The sequence below is a fragment of the Oxyura jamaicensis genome, chromosome 3 (assembly GCF_011077185.1).
Source record: "Oxyura jamaicensis isolate SHBP4307 breed ruddy duck chromosome 3, BPBGC_Ojam_1.0, whole genome shotgun sequence".
Classification (NCBI taxonomy): domain Eukaryota; kingdom Metazoa; phylum Chordata; class Aves; order Anseriformes; family Anatidae; genus Oxyura; species Oxyura jamaicensis.
In genome coordinates, this window is record NC_048895.1 from 56,076,193 (window position 1) to 56,093,384 (window position 17,192).

The window sequence follows — 17,192 nt, forward strand, 5'->3', positions numbered from 1 at the left end:
GGTAGTAAAAAAAAAGAGAAAAATCTTAATTCAGCAACAATATAGGTAGCTGTACATTAAACTGACAGGTTACAGCTCAGCTTCAATCAGGATACTGTGTTTTTATTCATTTATATTTTACTAATCTATTATGTTTTATTATTCCTCATTTTTTCAGGCATGTTTGGTTTTCCTTCTCTTCACTTCTGAACACCTTAATCAGGTAGAAATCTCACAGTAAGCTGCTATGTCAACACTATTATCTACAGTAGTTAAGCAAGTGGAATGATATATAAATCCAATATATGCGTGTACATAATCTCTCCCTACATTATTTCCCTCTGTAAAGGTATCAGACAACATTCATCACTATTAATAATTACATTTTAAGTGAATAAGGTTGACTTTCATTCATACCACTGTGTAAGTTCTTACAGCTGGGAGAGTGAGGTTTCATTAAGGTACATGTAAAAACAACAGTGTATCTGGACAGAATACAGTTAGGACATACTCCTCCTGCGAGGTGTTTGCAGCCAGGGAATATACTCCATTTGTGCGGTCACAGCATTAAATGATCTCTGCACACAAAAGTGTGTGCAAAGAGCAGAGAGAGGCACAAATCCACATCCCTAATCATTGAGCATCCAACTGCTTGGCAACTGAAAATCTCAAAGCACAACTTTCTGATCACCTTCTGAATATAGCTAGTTAAATATTTGGCTAAAAATACTTGGTAAAAAAAAAGTTGTTGTTGTTGTTTGTTTGTTTTTTCAAAAAAAAAAAAAAGAAAATTTCCTTTAGGAGACATTCTCCTCTGAAAACATTATTTGACAACACTGTTGATGTTTTGGCCCATGTTTTCATAGACATGTGCAGTAAAAGTTTTTATAAGAGCTGGCAAGGGTCTTCATGTACTTTTGGCAGACATGGTCACAAGCTAACATATCACAGATTTATAGAGCTTAAAACAAGTAAGCATTGTATGCTCTTGTCTGTTGTATGCACACACAGAACGCAGCGTAGCGATGCACACAGTATAGCTATGTGAAATTCCTTCATGTTGCCTGAACACTGTTTAAACTCTGTGCCTCCAACAACCTCAATCAAGTCAACCAATGGGGGGCAGAAGAGGGATACTGATACTGATAATGTTATGTGCCCAGAAAGATGTTATTTATTTATTATTAATAAATGTAGTTCGGGTTATGCTAACGTTGGAGGTGTCTATACATACAGCATATCTGAAATACAGAAACTGACGAATGTGTGGGCTTACAAAGTATTACTCTTGTATTTGAGTTTTAGCACCATTCATCCTTCTTAGATTGTCTGTAATAGACATTATTTCCTCTGTAATATTGACTGCGTGCATTATTATAAAGGTACGTGTGGAGAGAGATCTAGGTATATATCTATATATAGTTGAATGTTTTCTATTTTGTTTAGCAAAAAATAACATTAAACATGACTGCACACACTGATGCAGATGTTCTAAAACAAGTGTTGCAATGGGAGATGCCTCTTTTCATACATACTGTTCAATAAACTTTGAAACATAACTTTGTGTAAACTTTGGATTTACCTATGCACTTGTTCTGCACCAATGCAAATGATACCCAACACTGTATGTTTCCATACATATCAACAGGATTAAAATTTGCAAAAGAGTTACTAGCAAATTGCGGGTCCTTTTTAGTCTAGGTAATAAAAATGTTTCTACATACTTTGTTACTAAATAGCCTAAATTTGCAGCACATACAGTTTTGGTAAGCAAGATTTGCATGATTAGGTCTATTTAGTCAAAAATGGTTTTAAAAAAACATTTAACACTGGTGTTAGGGCTTTATTCATTTACACACACACCCCCCACCAAAAAAAAAAAAAAAAAAAAAAAAAAAAAAAAAAACAGGCAGCATTGGACAGTCAAGAAGCAAGAATCTAACAGGTATCATAAGGAAAATCCATATTCTTCAAAAGAAATAGAACACCAGTAGACTGGTAAGACCTTGTCTGTACTGCATGACATTTGCTATTTTCTTCAGGAGTCAAGACTTGTTCTGTTCAGACTATATAATTTAGAGTTATGCTTGTGGCTCGTCTTCTGTCTTAAAAAAATACTTACACAGGATTACAATTAGCTGTCCATGTTGGCTGGCATATATTTTAAAACAGCTTTATGTATTGGTGGAAAATTGTCTTTTTCTACAACAGGAAAAAGGTAGCAAAATTGTTCCACAAAAGGAAGCTGTTAATGGGATAACATTATAAACTGAGAAAAAATACTAGGCAGGTCACATTGTAAAACATCCAGTATTCTCAATTCCAGACAGGTTTTTGGCTTCATTTGATTCAAAAAATTCAGAAGTCCAGCTAAAACTTTGTGCTGTGACTAAATGTGTCAGACATGATGATGTTTTTATAGAAGTTGTCAGAGTGAGGATTGCAGTATCCCTTGACCTTGTCAATAACTTGATGGACAGGGATGATGGACGTCTGTTCTCCATCCTCTTGGGCAAATTTTGAAGATGGTTTGTCAATAAAAATATTCTCTAGGAAGAGGAAAAAGCAACAAGATGAAGTTAGGTCTTCTTAAGCAAACTCATAGTTTAAGAGGTGTGTCACTCCCACATAGGTATGCCTTCAATTGCCACTACTGCTGAATGAAATTACTGCCCTAAAAGTCAGCAAGCAACTTTTGTTTGTTTGTTTGTTTGTTTGTTTTTGGCATTGCTTCTTCTAAATTATTTTCCAATACCTGGTTTTGTAGGCAGGCCTCTCAGATTTCTCTCAAAATTATCCCAATGTTGTTTTGCCTAAAGTGCTGCTGACTTCTACCGTTCTTTAATATATTAATTTAGTATTGATGCTTTGAATCTGACAAAACACTGTTAAGGAGGTGACCTCCATAACATCTAGTAAATAGCATCATAAAATAAAGTAGTGGAAAATGACAGTGAATGGATTTAATCATTTCAGAAGTTATAAGCACAGGAATAATCATGGAATATAACATATGACCTGCATCTTAAATCAGATAACCAGAACCCAAATTGGTCTAAACTTTGCACTTGCATAGCATAATTTTGTCTTTACCATAAAAGAGGAGAGTACAGACTGAACAACTCTGTTTGTTGGATAAAAAGATGCAGAAAAAAAAAAAAATCCTTTCATAATTCATGTGCTGTATGCCAAGGCTAGATTTAAGAGAGAAAGCTGTAAGGCAATTCCCAGTACATCTGGGAAAGTCTGCTTCAGAGGCTAACAGAATTGCTGTTCAGAGAACGGTCAGTAGGTAGAGCTCATGTAGTGAACAATGAGAAACAGAGAGTTTGTTTCTCATTTTGTCAAGAACATTGTCTTAATGAGCTTTCTTATCTCTTCCACTGTAGTGAGTACAGCTGGAGTTAACTCTTGAGCCAGCCAAGGCTTGGACCATCACAAGCTGATAGTAAGATGGAGGATCCTGTGCAGCAATGTTTCCTACAAGTGTCATTTTTGATGGCTGTTTACTAGAGCTTAGTAAAATCACCCTAAAAAATTCCTTTCTAAAGGATTGTTTAAAAATAGTATATGATTTAAAATATGATTTCATACAAAACTTGTTTCTTGTAGAAATAAATTATTAATAAATAATAAACAGAAAAGTAACCCACCCTTGCAGAAGTCGTGATATAAAGCCATAAAAGAGACTTACAATAAAATACATTGCAGGAAGGAGAAATGGATTGCAGAGAAAGAAATCAAAACATTTTCACTTGTGAAAAAAAGAATCAGGCATGTTCAGGCATATCAGAATGATTTTTTCAAAGCACGCAAGAATGTCCATGAATTGCAGCAAATACCTCCATGTCCCATAGCAAAATTCTGGGTTCTGTGTGCCTTTCAAATGCATGCATTTCCTAGCCAATGGTATGACATATTGAAGTTTTTCTACATATTGAATATCTTATTAAAAAGATGAAAAGTTATTTCTTAGTCTTTAGGGAAAGCTTGTAAAATTCCTTGCAAATAAGCACTTTTTTCCCCCCCACAAGACATCACTACATTGTTAAACACTTGCTACATCCTCGTGAAATTTGCTTGTATGGGAATTATGTAAATCCTTTGAAACCAGTGGGTTTTTGTTTGTTTGTTTGTTTTTTAAATCTGAATGGGCTTCAAATCAAACTACAGGGTTAAAGTCCTGTCTCACCGAAGTACACAGGAGTTGTGTCACTAAATTTTGTGCAGAACTAATGAAAACTTCTAATCCATGGAAGTATTATAGATGGTATTTAAGTACTATCTACAACAAGTTTGCATAAGTATCATAGACAGCAGTGCCACAAGATGTTAAGTGGTTTCTTTTGTCCACCACAAGTGTCCTAACAAGTGCTTTCGACATTCAAATATCTGTTTGCAGCACAGCTTTCAGACACCCATAGCTTGTCATTTGCATGCATTTTGGGTGACTGGGTATGAAAAAAACAATGGCTTCTAATCATTCTAAATTCTATAATAGCCATAGACCGGAAATATTATATCTTATAATTCCTACAATAGTTTTTTTTTGTTGTTGTTGTTTTTTTTAATATTCAATTTTTTTCTAGGACTATACTGTATTGTTTTTGCTTTTTAACATATGATTTACATATGGTTCTTTAGTGCTTAGCCACCTTTCCCTGACTACAGTACACAGGCATTAATGTTAGGACATGGTCTGTTTTCTAAAATGGCATTTTAGAAATGCTTCATGCCCCATGCAGAGTGCAGACACCCAGAGTTTGAAGCACGCTTACCCTTTGATTCAGCATCAATGACGCAAGATGCAATAGTGAGAAACAAGCAGCGTTTCTGATTAGCAAAGTCCTTTGTGCCAATTAGGACATCATGCAAATTGTATCCCTCCACCCTGTTCAAACCATGCATTTGACAAAAGCAATTCTCACTTTACCTGTAATGCTCCACCACTGATGAGGAAAGGGCCTTAGAAGACATTATCTATACCACAAATACATGAATGCCTGTGTCAATTCCAGGGAGCACATTATAACCATATTAACAAGAGCTGCCAAGACATGTAGCTATTACACTATTTACCTGTAAATTAGCTAAGACATCAAACTCAGAGGTTTAGCTGTATTAAAAATGAGAACCATGTACCTTTTTTTTTTTTTTTTTTTTCTATTACTGCAACACTGTGAGAAGGTATGTCAGTATTTAAAACCCTAACTATAGTAAAACTTCCTTTGAAGTATCACAATAAAATGCTTATTTTCAGACTTCAGAGCAAAATGTAATAAAATTAAACAAATATTGAGAAAGCTGGTATTCCCTTAATGTCCACTGAATGATCATATTACAAGCCACGATTACATTACCAACTATAATCCCCTTTAGGAAATAATTTGTGCATGAGATTAAGCTCACCACTTTTGAAGAAAGTAAATGAACATGTTCCTAACTGTAAGCTTTTTTTAACTTAATTCTTCTTATCTGTAAATGCTTCCTTGTTTTTATTCAAAACTGCTTTGCAAAAACTCCAGCATGAAGTTGCTTCAGTCATCAGACTGATTAAAACATCTGAGTCCAATAAAAACATTTAAGCATATTTTTAACTTCAGCCACAATGCCAAAGGCCAGATTGATCTGCCATGAATACCAATTGAAGAGAACTCTGTTGGCAGAACTGTGAATACTCTACATTGGCAAGGGCATGATGCTCACCTCCACAGTCATGCCAGACAGATCTACAGGAGTGGTCAAGGTAAGGAATGTGACCTGCTGCTACTAAATTAATAGTAGGGAATTCCAGAGAAAAAATACTGTGTGCTTAACTGGAACAGGAAATGATCATCAATAAAATAGGAAGGTATTTCCTGGAAAGTATGCTACACAACAAGAAACGGGACTGCAACAGGAGAAATGAGACCCTGGGGACTTCCAGTAAATTCATAAAATTAATATTCAAAATAGAGCTTCCAACAAGTATTTTACAACAAGCAAATACATCTCTTTGGGTTAAATATGTATATAGATTTTATTCCTGCTGTATTTTAGAAGAAGATTCTGTGATAATGTTATGAAAGTTTATACAATATGAAAACATGAGTTAACAAAAACCCAGTAACAAATCTGAACAATACCTCATAAGCTATTTAAGTGGCTTTCTGAAATATTAACTGATATATAAGCAAACAGGTTTGCAACTTGTTCCATTTGAAATTTTTTAAACTGTTCTTAAAATAAGCACATTTTTACAGCATGAGTGGAATACTGATGATGTCTTTTATCACATACACGACTAACATCTAAATAGATACACAGTAAATACAGCATACTGTTTGTAGAAAGAAAAAAACAGTACGCACTCTGGGACCACGGTATCAATTTCCAAGTAATTCCTGTTTGTCTCTCTACCCATAAATGTGTTAGAGTGAAATGGAAGCAGTTTTGCCAAGTGAATCAACTGTGAGGACTTGGATTTGGAAGACCTGATCCCTATTTCCAACTCTGCTGCTAGCTTGCACATTACCTTGGGCAAAAAATGTCATCCCTCTGTGCTTTGGTCACTTTATGTTTACAATGGGAAAACAAAACTTACCTTTTTATATCTGAAAAGGTGAAAGTGCCATTGAAAAACTTTCATAACACCTAGTTGTTTTGTATGGGAACATACCCAGATCAGAACTATAGATTGGATATTAGGTTAAGATTATTAAACAGTGACATATATATTAAAAACCCTGTAACTACATATATATATATATTTCCACATTAACCTTTGGGTAGAAGTCTGTAGGGTACCTTAACACAAAAGTACATATTCACTGATGTACTGGTTACAGTACAAGAACTCACCTGTATGGCTGCTTCGTTTGCAATATGTGTTTGTTGTAGATTTTGATTTGGATGTTAAGTAGGTTGAATTGGAGCCAATGGAACTAGAGGATAGGGATTTCCCAAGATTATCAGAACTCTTCTTTATAATATTGGTTGCTGTCTTGCTCCAATCTAAAAATGATTGAAAAAATGTACATAAAATATTACTATTGGCAATTGTACTAAATACCTAATTTATTCACTTATGAACATCTCAAGTATCAGATGCATTGCTTGATGCTGCTTACCACAAATGGCCTATCCTTTTTCTGTCGGCCTCTTTGGTTCTTAAAAAATAAACTAAATATTAACTTGATTAACTTGGCTGCTTACACCAGTTACTATTTATGACCAGTAGTTAAAATTGGCAGCTCTGTTTTTAACACTCCAACAATCATTTTGTTGGATGGCAGAACTGTAAGACTCAGATTTCCAGGAAGCATGAGAGCAGTGAAGATATGTAGCAGCATAAGAATGCCAAAGGTTCATCACCTGAACAGAGAAATCCAAAGGGATTTCCAATAGGAAAGGTAGGAACAGAAGCATTTACAGAGATCTTTTCATTTGAGGGCTTGATCTACTGATGTAGATAAAACACAGAGGTGGATTTTCACTTGCTGTTTAGCATATTGTTACACTTATTGTTGCATTAATAACAATGAATGATAATGGTTATTCAGTAGTTCATATTTGAATATTTTTGTCAGAACCATTAACACAATAAGCTCTTATATTGGAATAACTTCTAAAACTAAATTAAATAATTAAGGCCAATAAACTTACTGAGGAAAACTGACATTGAAAATCTCATCACATGTTTACCAATACCAGTATCCTGCAGAATAAATCTATTTAACTATTGTATCATATACTTGAGGCTAGGCACAGGTAGTTTCACACAGTAGTCTTACTGCTGTTACCATTCTAATTCACTGTACTACAGTGAAAATCACAAAATGGATGAGACATCCCAACCAAAGACATGTTGCTTTAGCCTTGTCTTAAATCAAGACAAAGATTTTTCCCTAAATCATTGCTATATATTACTATTTCTCTGATCTAGATGTGACAGCATTGCAAAGCTTTGTTTTGTTTCTTGCTTTGCTTGATCACAACATGTCCTAAAGTTCACTCTAGTCAGATAAATATGCAAGATTATATTTGGCTTATGCTTCACTGTTCTGCCTGCAGACTGTGTCAGGTTCACAAATAATAAAACCAACCAGTGATGAGAGGTTGGTTAACACTTGCTGTAATGACACCACATTAAATACATCACTGACATATTTGAATCCTTCAAGTTTTTTATTTCTATCATCCCAACAGGCTGCCAACAGCAGCATAAAAATCTGGAAATAATTTGATTAATCTGTGTTTTCCAGTTCAGGATTTAGAGCATGAACCACATGGAAACTGAACGTATGAAATAATTTGGATGCCCGTTCAGAATGAATATGTTTTTCCTAATTTGTATTAACTCTTTGAAATCATGAGTCAGATTTTCTTACTGTAAAGTGAAAGCATAAATATTTCATAGCTTACAATGAGAATGAATCCCCTAAACAAAACAGAACAAGACAAAGCAAAGCTCTTGATTGCAAAGCAGTTGCTTAAAACCTTGAAGCAATCCTTGGATGCCAAGATAGAAAGGTCACAAAAGCATTTGGAGCACAGCTATAATCCAGGATAGGCTGTTTTACTTCAGTAAGCAATGAGCTTATGCCACTTTACATCACCTGTGGAGATGAACCCCAGTCATTGTGCAGGAATCATACAAACAAGAATTACATGATCCAGAACCATTATATATATAGCAAAGCATGATCAAGTTGCCTAAACACAGGAGTCTAATGCCATCTGAGATGGCCAAAGGTACAGGAAACTATATACAGTGACCCACTCTGAGGTGTCCAAACCAACTGTAGAAGTACTCCACGCCAATACAGATAAAGTTTAACATCACTTCTGGAACCTAATCAGGCTTCTGTTAAAGGAAGACTAAGGCAAAAGACCTCAGGGTATTTCTATCTGCTTTTTAAGAATTGATCCTACATCAACCTAATAGTGAAGAATTTAGTCAACATAATTCGGTCAGCGTGGGAAAAGGTATAAGATTGGCTTTTGAATGACAGAATTTGAATATCTGGACTTTTTTTTTTTTTTTTTTAAGGCTTCAAATGGCCTTCCAAAACCATGTGTATAGCACTACAAAATTTACCAGCTGCCTTCAGTGGAAAATTGAGAGAAGATCTGAGACTTTTTATGAAGTGATATCTGAAAAGTCCCTTGGCAATTGCTATTGCTAAAGTGAAGTGATAGCCTATGATTAATCAATTTTTCCACGTCTCTGGCTTACATTATATTATATTAAAAATAGTGTAGCAGGCTGATCACCTGGACTTTGCAGCCTACTGCAGCAAATAAGGAGGGGAGCTATGACTTGTTTTTACCTGAATTGTCTGCCAGTCGAAATCTGCCACAACAGAGATGTCTCCTCCATTGTTTCTGCACATTTTCTTTCATGGCACAATGGAATACAAATATAAATAAACCTATGACAAAACCAAATAAAACATATATTTTAAATATATAAACAGATTGACTAAAGTCTGGTCAAAGTACAAGCAAAGAAAAATAATGTCTAAGTGTTCTTATTGTCATCTATCCATATGCCTCATTTAATAGATAGGAAAATTAATTATAGCTTTCCTATCCTATAGCTGCTATACATATGTCTGGGATATATTCTCTGTCAGAAGAGAGAGAGAAGAGAGCCCTTTTATTGACATTTGCTGCTTCGCATCCAGCTCAGTGTGGTTATTCTACTTTTTTAGCTTAGATGGAAATCATTAAAAGGTTTTGGTTTTGAACCAAACGGAAATTTTGCACCCAGTAGGACATTGCAGCCAGACTGCAGGGTAAGCACAGACAATATTTTGTTACCCAGAAGATATTTTATCTCCTGTTCTATACCCACAGAATTATGGGCTGTGTTCTTTTAAAACCTGAAGATTTGAAATTGACACTAAAGGGTGCCAAACAAAAAAACAACCACCACTTCATCACGTGCATGTACTTAAAATTATTATGAAAATAGTGAAAATATGCCCTTAAATACTAATTAGGTGTCCAGATACTTCTTTTCTTCAAATAAAATTGCCTGGTTTGTGCATGTAATTATAATAAAAGCATTTAAGAATGTTTTTGTAGATTTCACTTTTTTAATGCAATTGTATAATCTCTATTTTCTGTACAGAAGATGGGCATCTAATAAGTGATAACAAGGCTTTGGTGGGGTGTATGGTACAATTTCATCATCCTACAGAGATACTTTGGAGGTAAATATAGGAGTTGGACATTTCATGTGCTCTTGGCACTTCCCAGGCAGGCATCAGCTGTGGAATCTTCCTTCCTTCCCAGGCCTGGCCTATTCTTGTTCTACTCTTATTCCTTGGGAGACAGCCAACCTGAGGCTGAACACCTGATGGCAAATGTTACCACTAAATTCCTCATGATTATATCTTAAATGTGAATAAATATTACATAATGTGGGCAAATATGGTTAAGTGACGTCCTCTAAGACTGTTCAAGATGATCATGAATAGCTCCATATGCTAATGCCTACTATGTTTCAACTGGTAGAATGCAATGGCAGGGTATAGCTTGGAAAAACTGATCTAGCATAAAATTATCCTCTCTTCTCCAAAGTGCTGAGCTATAATTTTACATGAATGCTGGTCACTGAATGGGGCTTATATTTGCTTATGGCACTCAGTCCAGGCTAAGACCACCAAGGTCAGAAAAACAAAACAGCTAACTTCATTAACTTTAGAAGGTTGTCTAAAGGTTGTGTAATGAAACTTTTTTTTTTTTTTTTTTTTTCCCCAAGAGCTGATGGGAAAAAAAAAAAAGAGAAAGAGAAGCACATACCTTAATGCATACCATATGCAAGCTCTGTTCAATTCTGGTTACTGTGTTTGCATTTAGTAAAATAGTTCGGTTTGTGCTTCACTTTTAACACAGAGTAATTCCAGTGTAATCACTAGCAGCTTTTACTTGCTGAGAGGTATGCAATTGTTTGTGCTGTAAGTACCTCCTAGGACTTCTGTGCTGCTACAAACTTACTAAATTGATACTTAATTAAATTGAGGTGAATGTTTGGAACATTTTGAATGATTAAAAAAGAAAATGTCTATGTCTAATGTATTACAAAATGAACACATAGCGTTAAATACTTTGTCTTTGCCCTGTCTGGGCTTGGTTTCTGATTTTTTTTTTTCTCTGTATTTCATTATTCATTAAGTTCACAATGTGCTTTAGTAACACAACTTTGGTTTTGTTTCCCATAGCCAAATCAGACCCTAGGCTTAGCTCTAGCTTGGCTCTGACTTGAAAGTATTTGGCTTGCCCAGGCATATATATGAAATGAACAGCCAAAAAATAAATGTTCCCAGATTTTTTACTCTGAGTGTCAAAGAGAGAAAAAATCATTTCCTTTGTAGATGCAATAGCAAAGTATAGTAATACCAGTAGTTGCTGCAATTTACTTTTTTCATTGCCAGTGTGTAGAAAAATAGGTTTACAGAGGCTGCTGGTGTAGCTTAAAACACCAGTGCAGCTTTCACAAACTCAAGAGAGAGAACAGACAAGTTTATGGAGGGGTCAGTGACTAAACTCATGCTAATACCTGTGCTAATGCCTTTCTGCTGATAGAAAATGCTTCCTGAAGCAAACTCTTCTTTTTCCTTTGCACTATTTCATCCCATTACTGCCAGGTCCATGTGTGCTACACCAGATATAGGTGATATAAAATGTCCTTCTTTTGTTCCTTTAGCTTTGCCCAGCTCTTTCTGACACAGCAATATGCACTGTTCCAGAATTATCTTCTTGTGCTTGATATGACCTGCCTGAACATATACTACACCATCTTTGCTAACACAACCCATGAGAAGATCACCACTCGTCTTCTTCCTGCATTTACTCCTCAGAGTTTTTGGTTTCATCTTCTGACCTAACTGCCTTCCAAATACTCATTTTCCATTGAACAGTGCTATTACCCCACAGAGACTTAAGCAGTGGTGGTCAACTTTGTGTGCACTCTGCACATACAAGCTTAATTGATTGTGCTGGAAATTCTGGTTAAAGAAAACTTGTTGAATTTGACCCTTGGCATGCTTTTCAGAATGGGAATCTTTTTTCATGTTCTTCCCATAATTTAATCTCTCTAGACCCTTCTAAATTTCTAACACGGACACTTTACAGCAAATACTTCATTTTGCTCCTAGGGGAGTATCAGAGTCTGCCTATTGGAAAAAAAAAAAGCCTTTAGTAAGAACACCACATACAAACATTATTTTGCCATTTTGACTAGCATTTCAGGTTGAAACTGAACCAAACCAAAAACCACAACATTATTCTCTTTCCACAAAAGCTCGATAAATCTTTTAGCTCAGTAAATATGTCTCAACTGTAACAGATAAAATACACACAGTGTTATATTAAGTAATTTTTCCATTAAGGGCAGATATTTTGCTGACCTTAGGAATTTATTTATTTTTTAATCTCAATATTTGTGTGGCAAAACACACAATCCTCCAATGACATCCTTGTGTTTAGGTTTTGTATATTGTTTTTTGTTTGTTTCTGGGCATTATTATTATTATTTAAACTCAGTGTGTATGTGGTATAATACACACTCATCCAATGACCTTCTTGTTTTTTTCTTAATTTTAGTTGTTCTTTATTGGTGGTACACACAGGGGTGAAGATTCTTATGTCATTTGGTATATATGCAAATCAGCTCAGAGCCAAAATTCTTTTAAATAATCCTGTAATTTATAACCACTAGATTACAATTTATAGCATTTTTTCAGAAGGATGAACTATGTAGAAAAAGTAAAATATTCAAAATTTCAGAAAAGAAAACAAAAAGAAGCTATCTACAATAGCTACTGTATTTTCATTAAAGAATCAAAGAATATCACTTATCTCTGAGCTCTCTTTCCACCTGGAAACAGGACTGGATTTTCTTTTATGAGCATTCCATGTCTTAATAAAATAGTTATGAGCTCTAAAAATTCCCTACAGGAATAAATTAAAGAAAGAGGCTTCCTATATTTGTTATAATCAGTGAAAGGAAATGTTGAAGGTCACACAGCATCTATCAGCAGAGATCACTGCAGACTGTTAGCTAGGAACAGTACTATTTATAATACAGTGTATTTTATTAAAAAGGCCTTGAAATGTTAATTAATTTAACAAAGACCTTCAACCCATGTGTAGTAGGTAAAATTATTCCACAGAATGCAAAACTAATGATATTTTAGTATCAGGGAAAGATCCAGAGAACTTGGATCACAGTTCTGTAGTCAGACCTAAGATCTCCCAGAGGAGTAATAGCTCAAATATTGTTTGTTCACGGAAAAGAAATTCAGCTTACCTTGCAATGAGTTGAAAATGGAGAAGAGGTACAGGAAGGGCAAAGTTAAGGGACCCCAAGCAAAAAAGGCAAAGCCCCATGTCATGCCCAAGAGGAAGGTCAGGCTGACCACACTACGGAGGTTCCTCAGGATCTCTTCCTTTAGAGTCCTATTAGTTCTTTTCCCATTCCTCCCACAGATCTGCACCATCACCACCACAAACATGGCAACATTCAAGAGAAACATGATTCCAAAGTATCCAGCACAAGTCACATAAAAGACAACTTCATTCTTGATCCAGCAGCTGAGAAAAAAAAAAAAAAAAAAAAAAAGCAATGACCATTTTTAGGTAATGCAAAATATCCTCCAATTATTTATGTGACTGCAAGGAAAAGCAGCCTGAGTCTGATTCCATTGCTGCAGAGTTAAAATTTCAAGTGAAGCCTTTGTCCATTTTCTGTTTTTAAATAGGATGACGTTCATTGGCATCTTAAGACACTATAGCACATACTAGCATCTTGTCAGAAATCTGAGTGTTGCATGTCATTTTATGTAAAACTAATTAAAAAGAAAATCTGATCATAGATACAAGCAGTGGGAATTGCAATCTCATCATGCAACTCAGTACAACTAGCTTCACCACCTTTATCAGTGTGAAGCATAGGATGCTTTAATAACAGAATATGCAAGCTTGGATATTCAGTGCCAAATCTGAAGTTTCTGCCACTTCAGCTGAAGGAGAACTCATGGCTCTAAAGAAGAAGCAGTATGGGTAGTCCTTTGAGGTAGCCATTTGATAGTCATTCATTTGAGAGATCTAGCTTATACCTCTAGCATCAAATGGCTACAATGATTAGCATTATACCTTAATAAAAACCCAGAATGATATTTTATTTATCATGACAAAGCTTTGCCAGTCAAGGAACAGAAAATGTGGTAACAGTAATATAAAAACATTGGTATTTGGAGGTTTTTTTTGGACATTGAAAAAAAACTGTAGAAAGCTAATGCCCTACATTGACAAAGGGCTACTTTCTTTACAAAGGAGACTATTTTTATTTTACTTCTTTCTTGCTCACACCTAGAATATGCAGCTTTCGTTTTAAATAAACCAAAACAGGTATTTTTATTTTTGTGAAACAAAATTTATAATTATTCTTTTGTCAGAAGTGTGTTTGCACCTCACACTAGGTAATGTAGATATCCCTCCAATTTTTCTTATGTTCTTTTCCTTCAGATTCAAATAATTTAGAATAATTTTTGTCCACTTTCCTTGTTTTATCCACCTATGACTTTTCAAACCAATCTGACCAATGCTTTTTTTGTTGTTGCTGTGGTGTTGTTGGTGTTTGTTGTTTTTTTTTTTAGATTGTAAATGCTAAATTGTAAGAGATTAAAAGTACTCACAAGTCATCTCCTCCTTGCCCGCTAGCATCTTTGCCATACAATTCTTTGCCATAAATCTGACTTGCATTAGTATTTGTGCTTGATAAAACAATTGCTATCACTAGAGCTGGCAAACCTGTAACATGAGATAATTGTAGTTAGCTTTCAAATCCCTTAAGCTTTCAAAATCACCATGCAAAGCTGAATTATGGTTGTTTCCATCACTATTGCTTTAGTATAAAGTATACCGAGGTAGCTCTAGGTCAGAAAACTGCACAGATAAATAGAGGAAAATAAATCATTTTTTTAAACTGTAATTATGATTAAAGCTTTCAAAGTACATAATAAGCATTAATGAATTAGCCTCATAATGTTCTTTAAGTTAGGAAATACTATTTTAGTATGTGATAAGTATGTGATAATTCTCTCAAAGCACTTGAACAAGGGTTCTCGTGATAAAGTGAGAAAAAGACTAACAAACTACTAAAATGAGATCTATTGGAGGGATGGGATAGGGATTATTTATTTATTTATTTATTTATTTATTTATTTATTTATTTATTTGGAGGGATTTTTCTCCAGAGATGCTGATGTAATTTAATAGGCTGGGAAAACAGGGAAAATGAACTTCATTTCTCCTCTGCTTCTTTCTGCTGTAAATGTCTTCTCTTCTTCTAAAACATTATATATCCTTTACTTAAATGTGTCCAAAAAATGAAGTAAAATGTAAATTTTTTATTAATATAGTAAAGGGAATATTTGGGGAAACTAACAGACAACTATGTGGATGAGGACTATGTACAGAGAGGTTCAGCTTACACCAAACAAAAACACATTTCCTGACATGCTTTATTTTACATGCCTTATCCCTGCAATGACAAAACAGTTTCAAAGGGGAAGAGGTTAATTTGCTTTTCCTACCACTCAGTCCTTGTCTGCTTTTGAGGTTGCCAAAATGGATGCTAGTTGCCAATGGAAAGACATCAATTATCAGCTGGACTGAGGTCAGTGCTCTAGGCGTGAGGTTAATGGTTTTGTATTGTATTGTATTATTTCAAACACAATATGTGCATTCAGGAAGAAGGCACAGATTCCTGATATTTAGAAAAAAAAAAAAAAAAAAAAAAAGCCCTGCACAGTTGTTTTTCAGTATTACATTTTCCAATTCAGTCCTATATTGTACACTGCTTAGGGCAGGCAGTATCTCTCTGTGGTTTAAACACTGCTGAAACATAAGAAAATTCTGATTCCACCATAGGGTTTGTATTTTTCAGTAAGGAACTTCAACCTCAGTTGAGAGCTTTTTGAAAGTCAATGCAAAGATCCCCATGGGCTTTGTAGTAACTGCAAGGGTTTCTCAATTCATTGTGTGCCATGGTTCTCCATGTCTTATATGGCTGTAACATGTTGGCCTCTCTGGAACGACCAGCGTATCCAGTCTGCTGCTCCTCCTTAGGCAGAGATTGGTAGTTCTGGCGTGTTTGCATGGAGCAATCCACAGGAACTCTGGTCTTAGTGACACAGAGCACTGGCTCTATGCCAGCACCTTTGGGGGGAGGGAGGGGCAGGGGAAGAAACTATGCTGATTTTGATTCTGCTTTGCATCTGTGATAATGACCTTTTATACACCGTCATTTCAAATAACACACTATGTAAAAACTTCATGTACTGAACTCACCCCAGCCAATGATGCAAAACTTCAGTATATAACGCCGTATATAGGTGTTAAACACTTTAACTAGAGCAATGTACATATGAACTGCTTCTAGTCCCATCCATGTAAAGGTGGCCAGAAGAAAAAAGTGCAAAAGTACAGCAACAGCTATGCAGAGGCCATCTATGTCAAACGATGCAATCCAACCATCAAGCAAGAAGATCAAGTTGAGAAAGAGCAGAGCTGTGCTCAAATTCATCAGAATTTTGGAGGGATAATCTCTTCGCAGCTTCCTAGTGAGAGAAATGCAGATGCTTATTAATTGGTTTCAACTACCCAAGCTCCTTACAGCAGCTAGGTGTATCAGTTTACAAAATAAATAAAAGTACAGGGATCTCCTCTTAGCCATAAGCTATTGTGGCAATAAGGCATAGAGACATGTCCTTCTCTGTGATATTCCTGAAGCCTTCTGCTGTATGTACTAGGGGAAAGCTATTACTTGTTTGGGTAATTAATGAACTACTTTACTGCCACAATATTTTAGCAGCTGATTTATTATTTATTATTATTAACCTTTCAAATTAAATATAATACAATGTAGTTTGTACCTGAAACAGGAACCAAAGAGACTTAAAAGAAATCTTTCAAAATATAACTGTCCAGAAGATCATCTCTGATCAATTTATATATTAATCTTTGGTTACTTTTTGGAAGATATTGTCCAGTGCTTGTTGTTATTTTCTTTCTTTCTTTCTCTCTTTCATCCTTCCTTCCTTCCTTCCTTCCTTCCTTCTTTCCTTCCTTCCTTTTCTTTCTTTCTTTCTTTCTTTCTTTCTTTCTTTCTTTCTTTCTTTCTTTCTTTCTTTCTTTCTTTCTTTCTTTCTTTCTTTCTT

At 35.2% G+C, this 17,192-nt stretch overlaps 1 protein-coding gene across 3 annotated transcripts in view; it reads right to left on the bottom strand.

The window, feature by feature from the left end:
- Window positions 1-1,927: 1,927 nt before the first annotated feature.
- ADGRG6 (adhesion G protein-coupled receptor G6) overlaps window positions 1,928-17,192 on the bottom strand; it is a 109,829-nt gene continuing 94,564 nt past the window's right edge. For 2 of the 3 annotated variants that reach the window (XM_035320643.1, XM_035320644.1), the window contains 6 exons: window positions 16,324-16,592; window positions 14,667-14,781; window positions 13,280-13,563; window positions 9,291-9,392; window positions 6,820-6,972; window positions 1,928-2,528 (listed from right to left, as the gene is read on the bottom strand). In XM_035320643.1, the coding sequence (XP_035176534.1) occupies window positions 2,350-2,528; window positions 6,820-6,972; window positions 9,291-9,392; window positions 13,280-13,563; window positions 14,667-14,781; window positions 16,324-16,592 (1,102 nt within the window). In that variant the 3' untranslated portion in view covers window positions 1,928-2,349. Of the gene's footprint in view, window positions 2,529-4,912; window positions 4,960-6,819; window positions 6,973-9,290; window positions 9,393-13,279; window positions 13,564-14,666; window positions 14,782-16,323; window positions 16,593-17,192 lie in introns of all 3 variants that reach the window. The other variant, XM_035320645.1, reaches the window with a different exon arrangement.